At 39.7% G+C, this 20,368-nt stretch overlaps 2 protein-coding genes across 2 annotated transcripts; one reads left to right on the top strand and one right to left on the bottom strand.

The window, feature by feature from the left end:
* Positions 1–1,387: 1,387 nt before the first annotated feature.
* Positions 1,388–8,856, bottom strand: LOC136448453 (deoxyribonuclease-1-like). The gene is made up of 10 exons (XM_066448018.1): positions 8,528–8,856; positions 7,354–7,442; positions 5,662–5,751; positions 4,983–5,113; positions 4,411–4,523; positions 3,814–3,968; positions 3,223–3,319; positions 2,962–3,013; positions 2,612–2,739; positions 1,388–2,381 (listed from the first exon to the last, which is right to left on the bottom strand). The coding sequence occupies exons 1-10, from the start codon at positions 8,720–8,722 to the stop codon at positions 2,136–2,138; spliced, it is 1,296 nt and encodes a 431-aa protein (XP_066304115.1). The 5' UTR covers positions 8,723–8,856; the 3' UTR covers positions 1,388–2,135.
* A 2,635-nt stretch (positions 8,857–11,491) lies between these two features.
* Positions 11,492–15,110, top strand: LOC136448571 (actin, muscle-like). Its single transcript, XM_066448187.1, has 5 exons — positions 11,492–11,723; positions 12,110–12,287; positions 13,310–13,556; positions 13,846–14,037; positions 14,673–15,110. Exons 1-5 carry the CDS (start codon positions 11,527–11,529, stop codon positions 14,996–14,998), a joined length of 1,140 nt encoding a protein of 379 aa, XP_066304284.1. The 5' UTR covers positions 11,492–11,526; the 3' UTR covers positions 14,999–15,110.
* Positions 15,111–20,368: the final 5,258 nt, after the last annotated feature.

Raw genomic sequence — 20,368 nt, forward strand, 5'->3', positions numbered from 1 at the left:
AAGAGAGAGAAGCTACTAAACTTAGCTTTGCACATGTGTATAGTACCGAAATAGCTCAACACATGTATTAGTCGTCTTTTTTTAGACCGTTTTTTTTTTGTAGACTGTATGTACACCTACATACAGCAGCTGTGTGAGGATGCAAGCTGCAATTTAGAAGAACTACCAAGAGTAATGGAGGACAGGGAGGACTGGAGGAGGAGGGTGACGTTCATACGTGACACTCTCACGACAAGATTATGATGATGATGACAATAGTTGTATTTTCATGGCTTCATTTCGTGTTTATAACCGAATTTTCAATGTATTGGAATTAAGCTGGGTAGTCCATGTCAAATGCGTATATAGTGAAGTGAAGTGAACTTTATTGCTCAACAATCGTACATGGTACAATGTATGGCATGAAATCAACAATACTACAAGGCTAATCTATCCTACAATTCTAAGTACAAAATATTTTCGAAACCAGTGTATTTGTTACAATATATAATCATGTATGGATAATTCTGTCTCGCTTTTCGAATGATTTATGGAGAAATTGACCTATGTACATGGATATAGGAGTCGGACATGACAACAGTACATAGAAAATATCGCTCTGTGTACCAGATAGGGTGAAGTTTGTCTTAGTAATAATAGTCTGTAAAAGCATATCTCTCTCTTTGCTATAAGTTGGACAATTCATTACAAAGTGGAATTCATCTTCAACAATTCCATTACATGTGGGACACAATCTCTGAGTGGCTGGTGTGTTGTGGTGTCGACCCTTTTCAACTTCTAAGCAATGTGCACTGATTCTCAGCTTTGTTATGCTATTTGCAAACAGTTTATTATGAATTGATGTGAGATATGTTTCCATGCCAAAGTGTTTTTTGATTTTAGAATATGCGTGTAGTTTACTGGAATGTCTAAGTTGTTCCCTCCAGCCAGAAAGAAATGAGTCTTTCAGACGTTCTTTGAATATAATTCCAAAATGATATATATGCGTTCGCTAAGCAGATAGTTACGCAAATTTCTACGAATCTCTAAGCAGATACTTAGTTTCTCTATCCTAAAATCACATGGCTTTGGCTATGATTTGCCGGGGTGCACCTGCTCACCCGCTTTAGTTTGCCATAACTATGTTCTCCGTGGAATTGTTCAAAACTGTGGCCTCTGGACGACCTGGCGGCCATGGGTCTGTCCTGGAGAACTGCTGAAAGACTGGCACAGGACAGATCCAGATGGAGGGAAGAAGTCATAGTCTTATGTCTCAGAAGGGACGAAGAGGATAAGTAAGTAGTGGCCTCTGGTATCTTAGCAGTGTGGATTAAGAACCCGAGTTAAGAGTTTTTATAAATTTTTTATATAAAGAATGTGAAGAAAGAGAAATGTCACAAGAGCGTCATAAGCGAAATGTCTCTATATTGCAGCAATAGAAAAGTGTACAACATGTATAACATTAGCTTTCCTTCAGATTGTACAATCACGTACATGAATGTAACTTGTATCTAACAACATATGCTTATGTTTTGTTATTTTGTGGAGAAAAATGATGATATCATTTTCTGACTTCGTTCTTCTGCACTCCACCATTACTCCACCAACAAAAACTAACTTGAATGAGAGGCCGATTTGCAGCTACATATAGATTTGTTTGGAAATATAAATACGCAAAGTATATTTGAACACCAAAGATACATACTAGAGCTTGAACCAAAATAGTGGTTATAGCATCACCCTGAATAGTCGAAAATTTTCTGAATGCAGACATAAAAACCTAAACCTCACTGTGTGAAGTACATGCAGTTTCGTGGGTTTTCTCTGAAACTCTTGATACAGTTTATCGTTTTTTTTCAGAAACTGTTGCAACAGTTTAATGGGCTTTCTTAAAAGCTGTCATTACAGTTCGGTTTGTTTTTCTCAGAGAATGTTACAACTTACAATTGAAAGGATTTTCTCAGAGACCGTTAGATTACTTCAGTTTTAAAGGGTTTTCTCAGAGACTTTTAATACAGTTTTGTGAGCTTTCTAAGAGACTATCACTAGAACGGTTACTACAGTTTAGAGGACTTTCTCGGGAACTGCTACTTCAGTTTTAAAAGGTTTTCTGACAGACTGTTGCTACAGTCTAGTGGGTTTCTTTGTACTGAAGTTTAAAGCGTTTTCTCAGCGACTGTAACTTTGCAACCTCCTTTTACAACGTCACACGTGATTGTCATGGCCAAGTCTTTATCGTTTGGAGTGATCTGCATTCGAGCGATGTCAAACATGGCCCCTGATATGAATTTCAGAATCTCCTTCAGTGCTAGGAGTTCTTTAGATGCAGCTTCGCTGGTCAAGCCGGTCTTGGTGGCCGATAGAAGGGCGACGTCACCAGAAGATGTGTACAAGTTGTTTGTCTGCAGTAACAATGACGTAAACAACACGTCATTCCCTTTGTTTTTGGCGACGCCTCAAGGAGGGAAACATTTATTCATACAAAAACCAAAATCAAAAAGACGTGGGACATCACAGTAAGCGCTCGGCAGTAGAGAATAAAATGTGTTTACTACATTAAAATCAATATTTTCATTTGCATATTGAGTACAAGAGACACGCATTCAACAGTTATTCAAATTAGTTACCGTACCTTGAAACCTTCGAGGTATTCAGTCAAGAGCATGATGTGGTTGTCGACGTCATTGACTTTGGCCTCAGGGTCAGAGACGGTGATTGACAGGAGGGATTCGACGTCATCGACATTCCCACCAACCTTTGCTGTAAAAAAGAAATTATCATTATCATCATCATCATTATTATCATCATCATCAACATCATCACCGCACACTTCAGCTGGTGCAGAAGAAATGGTTATCTCAATATAACCAAATTAATCTTCTAAATTTCAGTGCATTCTTTAGGAAAGTTCTGTTTAGCTTGTAATATTTAATATTTATGTAGCAAACAAAGGGAATCGTTGATGTATCAGACTATACATACCTTTTCCGTACAGCTCCATTTCTATGGGGTAATGGTCACTGACGTCTTCGGTCTGATAAAACAACAAGCAGACAAGTAAACAAACTGACTGTAGTTAGCTATAGGTTGACATCTGAAGAAACTAAAAATCAATTGGGCATGTCTATAAGATAGCAACAATAAGGATGCATGGCATTGGACATCTCTTAACCACGTACAGTCATCTAGAAACGATGCTTCGCTCCGTTTGGCTAAGAAACATAAATTGTGTATGAATGATACCTGTTCTTGGCTCAAGGAATAAGCCTGGTCGAAATAGAATGGCTTTGCACTCCCTGGTACGTAAGATTTCATCATCAGATCTCCTGCAAGCACGAATCTGAAAAAAATGGAATGACATTTGACTTCCCTTAACATATTGTACTTTTATCCTTTTGTATTCCATTGTGATATTTTAGATCAAAGGCTTAAAAACATAATTCTTGATGGTCTTGAACTTTCGATGAAGATTCGAAGAAGTTTTAATTATAATGGTCTCTGATTTTGGTTTAATGGATTACATCGTTACTTCAATATTCTTAAATTTTGGATTCGTGGTTTTGATTATGACTCTCATAGGGTTGGATTCCATGACTCAGTTATCAAATTATAGATTTAGCATTGATATTAGCATAACGTATGGAAAATGTTGTACCAAGAACTCTCGCTGGGAGGCGCTTTTTGTTCCTGGACATTTACCATGATGGAATATGAAATTGGACAGCATGTGTGTGCGCACCCAAAGTGGGTGTGCGCGCATCTAAAGTAGGTGTGTGCACACCCAAAGTAGGTTTGTGTTGCTCATTGTACCTGTCGACCACGGTAGTACCGTACCTATCGTATGGGCAGTCGGATTTTGCCACAGTTGTGTCCACGTCATCGCCGATGAGCCAGGTGAACCTCGGGTCGTGTCGGAGGCGGATATCGGCCCATTCGGACTTGGTGACGTAACTACATCCGGCGTTGAAATCGCCAGTGATGATAACATCCTGTAGAAAGAGAAAATTGATTGAAATTTTGAGTGACGTATGTGGCATTATGAGTCTCAAGTCACGAACATCATCTTACCTAGAGGCTCCTGTTTTCTATGTTTAGATCTTAAAACCAATTGTGTAAATGGTACGTTAGACTCAACATGTTGATATATTTATGTCCATATACAATATGTATAGATTACTTCACTTAATTCTTTGTATGTTGAATGCATAGATGTTGTAGACCTTAGGAAATTCGCTGTCCTTTTTGTGTCAATAAACATTTCTTTATATGACTACCAATGGCTGGGGCATTTCTTTGTTATTGTACTAATGTTTGATTTAGAAAATTATGTCTATGCTGTGAAATTTCTGGAGCATGTATTAGTATCCAAAACGAGAAAGAAAGACCATTCGACGACCCGAGGTCAAAATCGACTAAAATGTAAATGTGTACCTTAAGACCCCATTTTTGGACAACGTCATCGTAGACGTCGGTCAGATGGTCAATCTCCTTGACGGCGTCTCGTGGAGATGTGTGAATGACCACCATGGCAAAGTCACTTATCACTGAAGAGATGGAAATGTAGAAACGTTTATCTCTGAAAAACTTTTTATTCTTGATGCAATGCAGTGTATTCTGTATGGTTTAATAATTACAATTTATTGTCTGAATTGTTATTTTTTCCTGATAAACGCGATTAACGTTCTCACTGCTATCTAGTAAAAACGGAAACAAAACAAACGAAAATAATGTTTAAGAAGGTTGGACGTCTAATAATAATAGTAGGCAAACGTTTTTCAAGGAACTTGATAAGTTTTGTAACGGTCAAACGTCTCAGAAAAAATGTGGCATCCGGTATCTTTAATCAGTGGAAAATAAGAACATAATAACATTAAATGAAATTAAACTCATCTCGGCGAAGGAAACAAGACATCTAGCATCTAGTTTATTTGAATATGTTTTACGAAGTTTCAGTTATGATTTCTTTGATTTCTTGATTATAATTTTGATATATTACACATTACCTGTATCGGGAGCTGAGAAACGGACAATAAAAGGCTCGCGTTGAAAGGCATCTTTGGGATTCTTCGACCCCCCGACAGCCTCTGGACCGTCGTCGTAATGGTAGGAGTCACGGACACTCACTCGGCTGGGTCTAGTGTAAAACATGCATATGTTACTAAAAACTGGCCAAACTCAAAGCGGGAAGTTCTCACTGGTACTGTAGTAATAGTATATTTCTATACACCTGGTTTTGTTTTGTGGATACTCTGATATTAGAAAAAAGGAAAATATTTCTTATGAATTTCATTTTCTGTTTATGATTTTCCAACAAAATGATTTCAAAAATTGATTTTGACCCAAATGATCCAACAAATTCAGTTTTGCGTTGAAAACTACCTAGTACCTGCACATCAGGACACTGGTATTTCTAACATTATGTTTTCAACATCATTTTTAAACAGATATGCATCATACAAGCACAACTTTCTGCTGCGACAGAAATGAGGTGAACATACTGGAGAACGATTGTATAACGTTTGCATTACTTAGATATCAGATCGAAATCTGTATGTCCCTTGCCAGTGGTCCACTCTAAAAGAAGCTAGTGTCGGAAAGTTTTTGCCAAGGTCGGCTGGGTAGCGGGATATACAACATTTATAAAAGTATAAAACTACTAAACATGTGAAGCTTCCTCCTTACTTGTATATATATCCGTACTGTTCCTTGCTGGCGGTCCGGCCAAGTCTTGCGCTGACGATACTTTTGTACGTCTGGTCTGGTGCTAGACCACTTCAGAAACACACAAAGAGAAGTGATATTAGAACATTATGTATATCATCACTTCATTACATCCTAGAGTTATGATAAGGTATTTATCCATAATGAGTATATGACATACAGTTTATTTTAAAGAACTTAAAAAAGGCTGTAGATGAGACTTGATATATTCGACCACAAATATATATACATAGGTTATACAGCATACCTAGCAGTATCTTTGGATACACGTAACTATTTCACATCTACAAGTATGCAGTCTATCGTGCGTTAGGCAGGCGCTCTTCGGGGTTAGCTCTCTGTCGCTCCGATCAACTATATGGAACACGGTAGTAGTTTTACCCGGTTGGAGTATATGTTTTGGAGTATATGTTTTGTGGGATTTTTTCTCGACTCTAGCTAGCATTATTAGGGAAACTACAAGCACGCAGTGTAGACATATTAGCATTCTATCACTGTAACGCGCGCTCAACAGCCCGGCAGGAACTGTGGAAAAGTGGCCGAAATTCACAATTTTACTAGCCGATATCGAGTCCAAGTGTCCACAACAATATTATCTACTTGTGCCATGCACATATATCGATGGATTTCACCGAAGAGGAGAACATCTCGCCGCAGAAGATGACTCAACACTGCTTTCTATTGGGGACGCCATTGCAAAGCTTTACCGCTTACCGTTTGTTTACTTTTCCCGCGCTCGAATTATGCGCGCTCGCGCTAGATTCAAAATGGCCGCGGTATTTGGAAAGGGGTCTATTGGCCCCATCAACCTACTACCGTGTGCCAAAGTTGTCCCGGGCGGCGGTTAACCCCTATTGCCCCAAAGAGAGTCCACCCAATCCACGATAAAATGGATGCTAGATAACTAAAGACGTGGTCGTTATCTCTTTGAGTGATCCTCGTAACATATATTCAGGCAGGAAATGGTGAGTAGGTTGTACGATACTGATAACAACAAGCCGGATGGACCGGTAAGGTTATCGGGGTATCATCAGTTTGGCCCTGTTCCTGACCGGAACAATTACGAGCCCCAGGCCAAAATGACACTTCCTACAAAAACACTTCCAGCACAGTATAGATAGACTGCAAGATAATCATACATATTTGGGTTAAGCTAACCAGTCAGACGACCTAATTCTTACATTATTACTTGATGCGGAACCCCAAAATGTCACCTTGTTTTGCATAACAATCAAATGCCTCACCAACTTAATTATGTGTAGACAAATGACATGTTTTAAGACGAGTCAGACGACTAAATGATATAACACCTTTTGTTTTTATGACCTATTTTGACTGATATGGATTCTACATAACAATGGAACATCACAAGTCGTAATGGCCTAAAGGACCAAGACGTTTTTTACCATTTAAGTGTGTAAAAGCTCCTTAGAAGGAACTAACATTACTGTAAGGAAAACGTTTCATTATGTATTTTGCTTTTTATAGATAAAGTGACAACTTGTAATTATGGATAGTGTTTTTTGCACTTGCTTATGTTTGTCTTCATTTTTCTGACAGGCAAAGGAATATCCTAGGCAACGATGCAACGCTGCTAAGAATTGTAAAGAAGTACCCCCCCTCCCACCAAGAAAAAAGGGAGATAATACTCACTTGTTCACTTTAGCTAGCAAAGTGGGAAAGGCGGTCTGAGAACTATCCCGAATCTCCTGAATCGCAATGATGTCATATCTGCGGATTATCTGAAGAGAAAATCATCAATGATTGGTTTAACGGTATGTCTCGGTTCAAGGCCAGTGTTCGCCACTACTAGTTACTGAACCAAGTAAAAGACGTAAGGAGATAGCCGTGTGAATTTGTTTTGAAGCTTTGTGGGTTGTTTCTGTGGGAGAAGCACTCCCCAGGAAGAGAGTTCCATATTTTAGCAGTCCGGGATATAAGAAGCTATTGTCACAGAAAGAAACAAGATTAAATCTATAGCTATAGGTTATCTAATCATAATGTTTTGTACAGCTGACCGGCTGTAGAAATAGCGGAGAGTGTCACAGGAGTTTACGTAACATACGGGTGACTGGGCAGGGCTATGTTAGGAATTCAGAGCATTACAGTTGGCAACGTACGAAAATCCCAATGTATATAAACATTACAGTCTATAATTCCAACTGGAAAGACCACATATTTTGACCCCTGTGAAGATTTTATGTTTGCACCTGCTTTCAGTGGCTTATAGCGACGGAAAAGTGTGAAATGAAATGTACCTACAAATAATACATATCAAAAAAGAAAACCTGTAGAGGAAAAGGTGGGAGGGTCTGTTTAAGAAAAGGGACGAAAATTCTTTTTAACACAATGAAGTCTTTGACGTGTATGAGAATGCTTTAGACATTAAATCGACTAGTTAAGTACTTGTACTAGTGGGAATAGTTTTCTACAACGTTCATGTAAGTCAAAATAATAGATAAAGTCAGTTTAAAAAAAAAAGAATATGAATATGATTGAAAACGGTAATGGACAAATTTTCGTGCGCGTCGACGCTTATTTGCTGAGCTAAGCTACAATAAAAGCTAAAGAAAGCAGACCACTATGTCTAATCGCTAAATGAAAAATGTGCATACTTTTTAGCCACATGCTAGAGATTCAGACTGACCGGTGGAGCTTGACACTCGTCCAGCCTTGGTCAGTTGTATCGGTTTATTTATCTGTATCAGGATATTAGTTGCTAACTCAATCTCGATCCAATTCAGCTACACACCGTACAATACTGCAATGCATCGCAAACAAGTAGCAAAATAACAACGAAACCAACTACACTGCATAAGATACCCACCTTGATCAACGTCTCGACGACTTCTGGCTTGCTCATTTTCCGGAGCCCGAAGACCTGGACGTTGAAAGCTGCAATCTTCAGCGGTGGTCCTGACTTAAGCTTCATAAGGTCCTCCTCATCAACAACACTAAACGGCGAGACCAGTCCGTAACACATGAGGGACGACAGCAGAAATATGGTTGGGAAGCCCGCCATGTTTTAACGTTGTCTCGGTGAGTTCGCTGAGCCGAGGTTTGTCCAGTCTACTCCGACAGGTGTAGCAGGCCTGAATGAGCTTTCTTCGGTCACACCTGACTGATATATTGTCTGGTCAACATGCCCTAAGGGAGAGAACCATTATAATGACAAGAGAAAGGGGCGGGATAGGGGTATTACAACCAGCTCATATTGCCGTCTTTGAGACCACAAATGACAGACTACCAAAACGTATAATAGTCAGAAAGCGAGTATTCTACCGGTAGTACGGTTCCAAACCGAAGCGACATAGACTTCGTCAGTTTGAGGGCAAGGATGCTTGTGATGATAGTGACAGAATGGACGGTATTATTCCGTGTTACAGCAAACGAATACGGCCGTCTTTGAGACTACAAACAACAGACTATCAAAACGTGTAATAGTCAGCAAGCGAGTATTTTTACCGGGAGCATGGTTTCAATCCAAGGCGACATTGAGCATTTTAGTTTGTAGACAAGGTTAGGATGCTTGGGACGATAGTAACAGAATGGACTGTATCATTCCGCGTCAAACTCATGATTTTAGATAGTTAATCTAAAGGAAGTTGAGGAAAACAAAATGGAGCCATAGTGAACTTTGGATAAACTTTGACATGTCTGTTCCACCCACATCCTGTCCTTTCAGCGCTACGTCATGCAGTACATCTAGAGCTTTGCTGCATTGATTTATATTATGCAGTGAGCTCGAGATCGAAACGGTAACTATTTTGTTACCGCTATCAAATATCATCGTCCACTATGGGGCATGTCCGCAAGTCGAGGTTTATTATGCAAAAACCACTTCCAATGAGCAATTAGGAACGGCATTTGTGGTCTTAAGTCATGATTCTCATTTTTGCAAATCTATGAAATAGGTTTTCTACAGCGACAAAATAGAGCTCCTGAAGCCGTAATTTTACATGTAATTCGACACCGCGTGTTTCATCATTTTTCAAAAAGCTAGCACGATAGCTATATATTTTTCTGTTCGTGCATTTTCAACATAACAACATGACGTTTTGAATAAAATGGACGACAATTGGTACCGCAACATTATATTCCGACCATACATGTAAAAGTGAGCTGCCAATCAATCAATCATTCGCAGGCATCAGTGTCTGATGCATGGCGGCTACAGACGTGCATAGGGCTCGCCAGGCTGCTCTGCTCTCGGCATAATATGAGCTGCCACCTCTTAAAAAATTATCAAACAGAAAGATAGACGCACAACACATGCGAAAATTTGCAGGCTGTGCAAAATCTCGCACAGCGCGACATCTTGGCTCGAGACATCACGAGATCTTCAGTGATTGGCCCGTCTTTCGCTCATCCTTGGCACGAATCTCGCAATGTCCAGCTTTAGAAGCTGAACACATGATCATACCAAGTTTTACGTTGAAACAGTCTTTAGAGAGTCAATAACAACAGCTGTGACCCGATACGCGCTGCCGCACCGATCTACAAGTGCAACTGAAACAACAATAACCGATGGGCACGCGTCAGACTGGTAGCCATTTTCCTAACAGCTGGGGTGACATAACAGTATCATGTCGTAAGAGGATCATTCACTGTACAGGGAATGCGATCAAAATCTACCGATTGATACTGTACATGTACTTAAAACCTAGTGAAACTGTTGAGTGTGATACAATTATAGAAGAGATTTGAATATGCAAAATGAACAAGTCTAGTATGGGTTTGAATTTTAATTTTGGACTGTTTAACTATGATATGGGCATTATTGTCCCAGATAAAGAAATTCTTGAACAAACTTGCCGAACACTTTTCTTTAACAGAGTCGTATATCCACTAAGGTTTTCTCTTTCCTTGCCTTGTTTGGCTCATTTGCAAAGGCAGAAATAATAAAAATAGACAAGAATTAAAAAAAAAAATCCATGCAAACTGGACACCGCATTTGTTTTCAGCTGTAACATATAATATGACATATCTTTCCTCCTAGATCCCATACTTTTGGTGGTATTTTATTTATTATATGCTAGCTATAGAAAACAACAGTTCATAAATGTGACTTACTTAATATATACGTGCCGTTAAATGGTTAATATTACTTAAAAATCATATGAAGTGAGTTTTGATTTTGTACTCTGCTAGATACACAGACAATGACACATCCTCAAAACGTCGTCCCCTTGACCCCTATAATTAGCTGCTGACAATGACATCATGCGCAGCAAGTGTCGCAGCATTTTCAACATTTTTGTTTTCACAGCTAAACTCTCGCTTATGAATGCTTCACCATATATGGAATTTCAAAATAGCCCGGCGGTCAACGATTCTAGGAACTGATGGATTTGATTATTTCCCCATTGGTTTCTTCAACTCCTGTATAAACGTTGTTAGGGTATAAAAGTAGGACGAAAAGACAAGAGATTTAGAAATATCGACGGCGTCCATTCTAGAGGTAGGCTTTCTCCTTGTTCCGTTTTTAGTGTTAAATTCTTGTTTTTTTCGGTCATTTTGGTTTCCACGTTGTATTATACTATGTTTTGTGCACGTTGTGTAGACTTTGTCAAATCAAATTCACGAAAAGCCTTTTGTTCAAAACTAAGGGGTCACCTAAATATAAAGCTATGGTTAGGAGATGAAAATATATGAATTGAAAGAAGTTTAAAGAAATCTAAATAAGTTTGCGACTTTTGAAACACTTCAGATATGCACATGTTTAGTGCCCTAGCGAGACGTTCAAATGAACTCAAATACTAAAATGTATGCTATATCTTTTTCCACACAGCCCCCTCCCCAATTTAGAACTTTAATTCGATCACAATGTTGGACGATGAAGGTGACGAGGCTACCCCTCTGGTGGTAGATAATGGTTCTGGGATGTGTAAGGCGGGTTTCGCGGGGGATGACGCGCCTAGGACCGTGTTCCCTTCCATAGTGGGCCGGCCACGGCATCAGGGCGTCATGGTCGGTATGGGACAGAAGGACGCTTATGTCGGTGACGAGGCACAGGGGAAAAGGTAGATTTTATTGTTATTTGCATTCCTTTTTATTATTAATTGTTTTGTTTTTAGTGTTTTTAGTAACTGTAGTAAAGGCCCAGTTATGTACGTCAAGGATCATCGTACGATCTCAAATTGATGGTACTATTGGGATTTGTCCTGAAAAAGTCAACCGTCCTGAAGCGGAAAAGGCTGTCTTAGATCCCTGTAGGCGGTTCGTTCCTTCAGAGCCTACTTGAAAATTCTACAGCATCAAATTCGTAGGGCGGCCTATGCGGATGTGACCACGTCGTTGTTGAGCATAAAATGGCACAATGTAAAAATAATAGCGTAACAGCATTTCTAAATAATCTTCTTTTGATGTCTGATTATAATATATTTTCTTGTCATATCGTCTTGTTTAGGGGAATTCTTACCCTCAAATATCCGATCGAGCACGGTATTGTTACCAACTGGGACGACATGGAGAAGATCTGGCACCACACCTTCTACAACGAGCTGCGTATCGCCCCGGAGGAACACCCCACCTTACTGACAGAGGCTCCGCTAAACCCTAAAGCCAACAGAGAGAAAATGACACAGGTAAGGAGTAGCGACGTGAACTAGCCATAAAACATCACTATGCATTGTCAGCTCTGTCAGTGTCATATAGACATGGACAAATCATTTTTAGACTTTTTAAAGGTTTATTTCAACAACAAGAAGAAGGGAGTAAACAACAGTTTCTTAACCCTTACATCTGTACAGGTTTAATGTATTGGTATAATTCAATAAGAAAAATATATATCTAAGTGTCGTTGCCAACAAAGAGGATTTGGCTTACCTGAATCTCTGAAAGAGCGACGCCAGGAATGAACCGACTTCTTCTCTGTCTATGACGTCACAGACTCGACAAGTAGAGGGTTCAATGTACGGTAAATGACCTTTGCGACCCCAGCAGTTTATACGGTGGTTACAGGAACTGACCATGCCTAATCACACGGTATACCCCGAGGGAAAGTGGGTCATAACCGTTATTATCATTTAGCCATTAGCATACATGTACATCAAACACGCCACAGATGACTGCTTTGTTTTCTTTGAGGGCTGTACCATGTGTAAAATAGGGGGCAGGTTAGCAATAACATTAATGTTGTTATATGCAGGATTTACTCTTGATTTTAATTGTATTTACTTTTTACCATTGCTGAATTCAATTAGCACGGTGCTTTCACAAGTCTGTCTATATCAGAACGTTCCCTAGAATCGAATATAAAACAGCACCTTCCACTGTAATGATAACGTTTCAAAAACTTTGACCAATATTAATAGAAACCATGTATTAAACAGCTGATCAATCTATGAAGAAAAATGACCCGTAGAATAGGGTCAATATGAGTAAAGTATGACCCTAGCTTAAATCTAGCCTTCTGATTGGGCAATGACATCTGGCTTTATGATAATGTATGATGGAGGCTGTGGCATCCTCCGTATCTATTAAGAGATAGTTTACTCAAAATGTATATGTATTAATATATATAATGCAATATTGCATATAATGCTAGCATTACAACAAAAATTGTTTAGATTTAATTGAATAGAACGATGTTGTTCCTATACTTCAGATCATGTTCGAGCAGTTTAACACGCCGGCCATGTACATAGCCATCCAGGCCGTTCTGTCATTGTACGCGTCTGGTCGGACTACGGGTCTGGTGCTGGACTCGGGCGATGGTGTAACACACGTGGTGCCGATCTACGAGGGGTACGCCCTCCCCCACGCCATTCTGCGACTGGACCTAGCCGGCAGAGAGCTGTCAAACTACCTTGTGAGAGTCATGTGCGACAGGGGATATTCCTTTATAACCACCGGTACTAGTTTGCTCCTAAAGTTTGCTTTTCAGTGCATGTTGTAAATGGTTTAATAACGGATGTAAACCGTCGGGACAATTTGTTGGATTGAAGTGCGACTCTAAAGAAAAACATTGGGTTTCATTTTCAAAGGATAATTTAACCGAACACTTCAATATCTTGAACTCATATTTCGTATCATCTACACTGAAAATCCTTTCCGCGGAGATAACCGTTGTGTGTATTTTGGTTCGACCAACTACGAGCAACCTCTTGCGACTTGATAAAGATGTGCAATAATAACTTTCAGCTGAACGTGAAATCGTCCGTGACATCAAGGAGAAGCTGGCTTACGTCGCCCTCGACTTTGAGCAGGAGATGATGACGGCAGCTACGTCCACGTCTCTTGAGAAAAGTTACGAGTTACCAGACGGGCAAGTCATCACCATCGGCAATGAAAGATTCCGCTGTGCGGAAGCCCTCTTTCAACCTTCCTTTCTTGGTGAGGCAAATGTTATTATTATTTTTTTTTTATCTTTCATAATTTTTCTTAAATTCATTTTATTCTTTTCATTCAGGAAAATGTCGACATACTACATGGTAAACAATGCACTTCTGAAAAACAAGGACAGCTAGTTCAGTTGCGATGAATAAAGATGATTTGTGCCTTTCAAGAACAAAAATTAAAGATACAACTAAGTACTGAATCATGAATGACAAACTTAAATTGTAGACCTCTCATCTTATTTCTTTATTATAGTACAGATATGATGCTCGTACTATCTTTTTGTAGTAGTGTTACTTTAGCTAACTTTGTTATTATCTGTCAGTTTAAGTTGATTTATATTGATGTTTATTGATATATTTATTGCCAAAATGCATCTATTAGCGATTGATTTTGTAATCTCCAACCAGACGTTAGAAGTCAAATTCTTCACGTTTTTCTCTATCTCCGTTTTTGTTATAATTGCACAGAAAAAGGTAATGATTTGACTTCCAACATCTGTTTTTAAGATTAACTAACATATGCTACAGAGCATGAAGAGATACCTTTTGATGTGGCGCAAACTATAATGTAACACATGTACAATACAATGCAACGGATATTAATATCAATATTTTCGTTGTGTTATTCAGGTATGGAGTCGGCGGGAATCCACGAAACAGCCTACAACAGCATCATGAAGTGCGACATCGACATCCGTAAGGACCTGTACGCCAACACCGTGCTGTCCGGGGGTACCACCATGTTCCCGGGTATCGGGGACCGTATGCAGAAAGAGATAGTCGCCCTGGCACCCAGCACCATGAAGATCAAGATCATCGCACCTCCCGAGAGGAAGTACTCTGTGTGGATCGGTGGATCAATCCTGTCTTCTCTGTCAACATTCCAGACTATGTGGATCACAAAACAAGAGTACGACGAGTCCGGACCAGCTATTGTCCATCGCAAGTGCTTCTAGTTGCCAAATTACGTAAGACTTTCAGCAGGTCAAAATGTCAAGCACCACTTTGCATAAATGATAACGTATACAGATAGATTTAATAAGATGTTTCCAATTTGCACTTTAATGTATACATAATTTCAGACTGCTATCTTATAAGCACTTAATAATTCCATGGTGAGACTGTGCTTTTCTACCAAATTACCTAACATTTTCGATAGTTGGGACTCATTTGTTGCGCATACCCAGCATTTCCGCTAGGCGACGTCTGTGACATTGTCACCGATAATAGCGAAAAAGCATTGCATAATATACGGTTATCAAATAGACCAGTTTTCTTAATTTATCATTGTCTGAAACTGTTTCTTTTTGTACCAGGTAATATTGCGTTGAGACACTGCTCCTTAATATTGGCGGAGGGGTAGATAAAGTAAAGCAGACAATGGCGACTTAATTTCTAAGCAATGGTAAATGGGTATATTCGAACGCCCACCCGGCTTGGTAACCATATGCTGTCATACTATCGTGAGATTGCCGGAATGTCTACGACTACGGTGCTGGGAGTGTTGCCTGACCGCCCAGATTGTTAGCACACGCCGGCAGTTTCTACAGGGTTGGTTTATAAAGACCGGCTGGACATATAAGCTGATAGCAATAGACCAGTGCTTAGTCGAACTGTGGCCGACAAAACACCCTAGCTCGATGAGAATGATTTCAAGGCTAACGCCCACCGTGCAATGAACGTCAATTCTTGTGCCTGTCTGGTGGCTAAATGAAGCATTCATGATAGAATATTCAGCCAAAAGGTAGCTATTGAAAACGCCGCAATTTTTTACTTTCCAAGCAGAGGATATGGTCCGGCTGGTGTTTGACGTGTTTTAGGCGTTTTTGTCGGGATTTCTACTTTGTCATGTTTTTTTTTACCCACATGTGTGTTATAGAGACAGAAAAAACTTGACAAAGTATAAAAACCCGACAAAAATACATATTAATTAATAACACGTCCAAAACCAGCCGGACCCACTCCTCTGCTTGGAGAGTAGCAATTACTAAGCCTGGCATCTATTATTACATTGGGATCATTTCGCAGTACTAATGAACAGTGATGATCAATTAAGGTTCTGAATGTCTAGGTACATGGTAAGGTGTGCGCACATGTTGACGCCGTATTGACGACACTAAGCCAAGGCACGCAAGCATACACGTACATTTCCTTAAAGGTCCAACGTATCGAACGTAAGAAACATATATTACGCGGATCCCAGCAAAACGTTGGGGGGGGGGGAATATAACTCGAGTCGCCTTCGCTCTCTCATTATCTAATAACAAGTACGCTGTATCCGAAATGAATGACTTTTCCAAACGTACGGGCAACCCAATATGAATCAATTAGTTTTCAAGATAGGTTTCAAAATGAAAGTCACCATGACTTTGTGTTAAGACAGGTATTAACTGTCTGCTTCAAAAAGGTTTTTAAAGAAAGCTCCAAAGAAGACTGCACAAGATAAGGTCTACACTGGCGCCAGGGTCCCCCGAAAGTGCGAAATGGAACGAAATGGAACGAAATGGAACGAAATGGAACGAAATGGAACGAAATGGAACGAAATGGAACGAAATGGAACGAAATGGAACGAAATGGAACGAACTAAAACAACATATGTAACATTATGAAATGAAATACCAATATAAGGAGTAGACCGGAACAGGAAGCATTTTAAATACAGAAGTGAGTGTTAAATACATAATATAACGTGTTTTATTTCTTGAATCTATGTGATAATATTCAATACAACGTTTTTGTCGCGTTTGTGTGGCTAGATTCTTCCCTAACAATGGAGGCGCCGCGTGCAAATAGATCCGGCCGCCGCTCTTCCTCGTTTACCAACGATCTGCAAATGAACTGCGGCAAATAGCGGGGAAAACGAGCAAACGGAACTGAGTATCGAAGTTAGGACTAGATTATACAGTTAGTGGTAACATTTCATCTCATAATTCACCAAGAGGGCATGAGACAAGCGTTATTTTATTATTTATACAGCGTGCTTGCGTGTTGCGGGACGGAACTCTTCTCCCCCAAATGAAGCCCCGCATACAAATAAACCGCCATTGTTGCCAGCTCGACGGAACTGTGGTCGTGCTACCGACAGGTTGAATCAAACTCCGACTTTCCAGTTATTTACATACGGTTTTAGTCCATAACTAGTACGTAGCATATGCATATCTCCGCAACAACGATTTTTATACAACCAATTGTTCGGCTCAAAGTCAGACCCCTGACGGGGAATGGGCCCCTCCGTTTATGATATGCAAATGAAGCTCTGCGCTGCGTCACCAATTTCACACATTTCACACTCCATTCAAAACTCTGGAGACATTTCTGCTTCCTTGTTCACGACAAAACAAAGGGAGGGTGTGAACGAGCAGGACCTGTATTTCACGGTTCACACAACACGCAAACACGCTAGCTGTATACATAATAAGATTACGCTTGCCTCATGCCCTCTTGGAGATGCAATGTTACCACCAACTTCTGTATAATCTAGTCCTAACTTCGATACTCATTTCCGTTTGCTTGTTTTCCCCGCTATTTGCAGCAGTTCATTTGCAGATCGTTGGTACACAAGGAAGAGCGGCGGATCTCTTTGCACGCGGCGCCTCCATTTTTAGGGAAGAATCTAGCCACACAAACGCGACAAAAACGTTGTATTTAATATTATCACATTGATTCAAGAAATAAAACACGTAATATTATACGCCAAAAATAATTACTCAAGCAACTGGATAAAGTTTTGAAACAGTCAGACGTTTCAGACAGCATCCACTGTCTTATCCAGTTGCTTGAGTAATTATTTTTGGCGTATCTTACTACCTGGATGTCTAACTTTCATCAACACGTAATATTATGTATTTTACCACTTACTTCTGTATTTAAAATGCTTCCTGTTCCGGTCTACTCCTTATAATTCGCTATCTACTGGTATTTCATTTCATAATGTTACATATGTTGTTTAAGTTCGTTCCATTTCGTTCCATTTCGTTCCATTTCGTTCCATTTCGTTCCATTTCGTTCCATTTCGTTCCATTTCGTTCCATTTCGTTCCATTTCGTTCCATTTCGTTCCATTTCGCACTTTCGGGGGACCGCTGGCGCCATTATGATATCATAGCCATTGGTAGCGCCCCCTATCCCATGGAAACCTGCTCAAAGTAATATCCTGTACCAGCGGCAATGATTAAGTTACGTTCGGTTTCCGCCATCTTGTAGCTAGCGTTACCACAAATGTTGTTGCAGACATTGGATCAGACAACCCGGTGCCAACAGCACAACGGATATACATTCAACGGAAATCAGCGTCTCCTATCATTAGAAAATAAATCTTTGATGATATTCATTCGGGTCTTTTTGAAATATGAACCATAACTGAGCGAATGAAAGGTTCGTGTTAGTGTGTAGATAACTTTGGGGAAAAACGAACTGAAGCTAAACATTCCCATTTCCCATTCGCTTTTAGACGTCAAACGCGCTAATAGCACTTTCACAGTATGTATACTGTTCCTACTTCGTATTCTAAACACGCACACGCGCATACACAAAAAACACAGTTTAACACTCACACACACACACACACACACACATTCATACACACATTCACACACACACATAGACGCATACACACACACATATATACAGACAGATAGACACATACACATGCACGCACATAAACAAACATAGACATACATATTCACACGTACATATATACACACACACACATATATATATATATATACAGACACACATACACATACACACAGGCACACACACACACACACACACGCACGCAAACACACACACACACACACACACAAACACACACATACACACACACAAATATGCTCAAACAGTTTAATTCCCGAAGCATTTTCGCACTACGCTTGTGAACCATTCGTGTTTTTCGCTGCTCCAAAAACTCGTTCAGCAACTCTAAGTACCCTCTTTCTTAGAAACCATCGCCACCCACTCAATACATCCCACTCAGAAAATTATTCACGTTCAATGTTGCCTGTTTTTTTAGCTTCCCTTTGTTACAAAAAAACACGACTAGTAAAATATCTCTTTGGCTCCTCTTCTTTCACTGATAATGAGCACTCTTCTACACGTCTGGTACTGCAGAAGTTGAAGAGTTTGCGCAAAGAATTTGAAGTGCTTCTCCAATATAGTGGATTGCAGTTGAAATCCTTTCAAGTACAGAACGCAATATTTTACAGAAGCACTTTTGAAATTCGACAAAGTTCAACTGAATGAAGGGCAATAAGGTTTCACACCGTGATTGCTTCGACACATTGGACATAAAATGTCAGAAATGTAGTTTGTAATATCACAAACACCGTAGTCCCATTCATACAAATATCATTTCTAAGGCTTTACGTAAAGATGTATGTAACGTCAGGCTATACCTACGTGACTAGCTAGATAATCTCCTTTCCGACGACTTCTAACTAAACAAATGATATACTTAAGCCCGGGGTAAAATGACATTTGGCCGGATCTTCAATCTACACTCTCCCATTATAGGTGTCGGTTATTACACCCATCTAAAGCAATATCCACGCCAACACTATATCCTGCCATTTTCTCCCTAACGTTGCCAATACGTGTTATTGAGGTCTACTTTCAACATCAGGTTGAGTTATGGTAATGTCACATTGAAAGCAACATCTTGATCGTGTAAGGAGATTGTGAATGCAATCTTTCACATGTACATTACTTCGATTGGGAACAGCGATGTTCAGATGTTATCTTAAAGTTTTACTCTTTGAGGAACGTCACCAAAGTTGAACGCGATCCACGAATATTAGTCTTGGTTTCATAATAGGTTTGGTGGCGCAGTTTTTAATGTACATACATGTACTGTTATTGGCAGTCAGAGCAGTTTCTCTGCTTCACTGAGTGTCTAAATGGCAGACTAGAAGAATGGCAGGATTGAGTATAAAAGGTTTTCAGACTCTCCGCCCATGTATCCTGTACTTTAGAGAATATGGGATTAGATGGCAAGAGCTATCGTGTATAGCGGGCTGTTTACATGATACATGTACTGAACTTTCCAGTTACGATATAACTATACATGGGTCTCGGAGCTATAAAGGACTTCACCTACAAATATTTCTGAAGTTTTCAAACTATATTTCCCAAGGCTTAATCTAGGAATGCAGCTGAAAGACTACTGGAATCTAAACATTTGAAGGTACCCGACAACATTATTGAATGTAATAATTTAAAATGGGGTGTCAGAAGCATGTCTTGAGTTAAATCTACATTGACCTACATCTACAATGAAGAAAATGATTGAAAATAAGGGGCATTTCAAAGGTTAAAGATCAAAGTTTTCCC

The sequence above is a fragment of the Branchiostoma lanceolatum genome, chromosome 14 (genome assembly GCF_035083965.1).
Source record: "Branchiostoma lanceolatum isolate klBraLanc5 chromosome 14, klBraLanc5.hap2, whole genome shotgun sequence".
Lineage (NCBI taxonomy): Eukaryota > Metazoa > Chordata > Leptocardii > Amphioxiformes > Branchiostomatidae > Branchiostoma > Branchiostoma lanceolatum.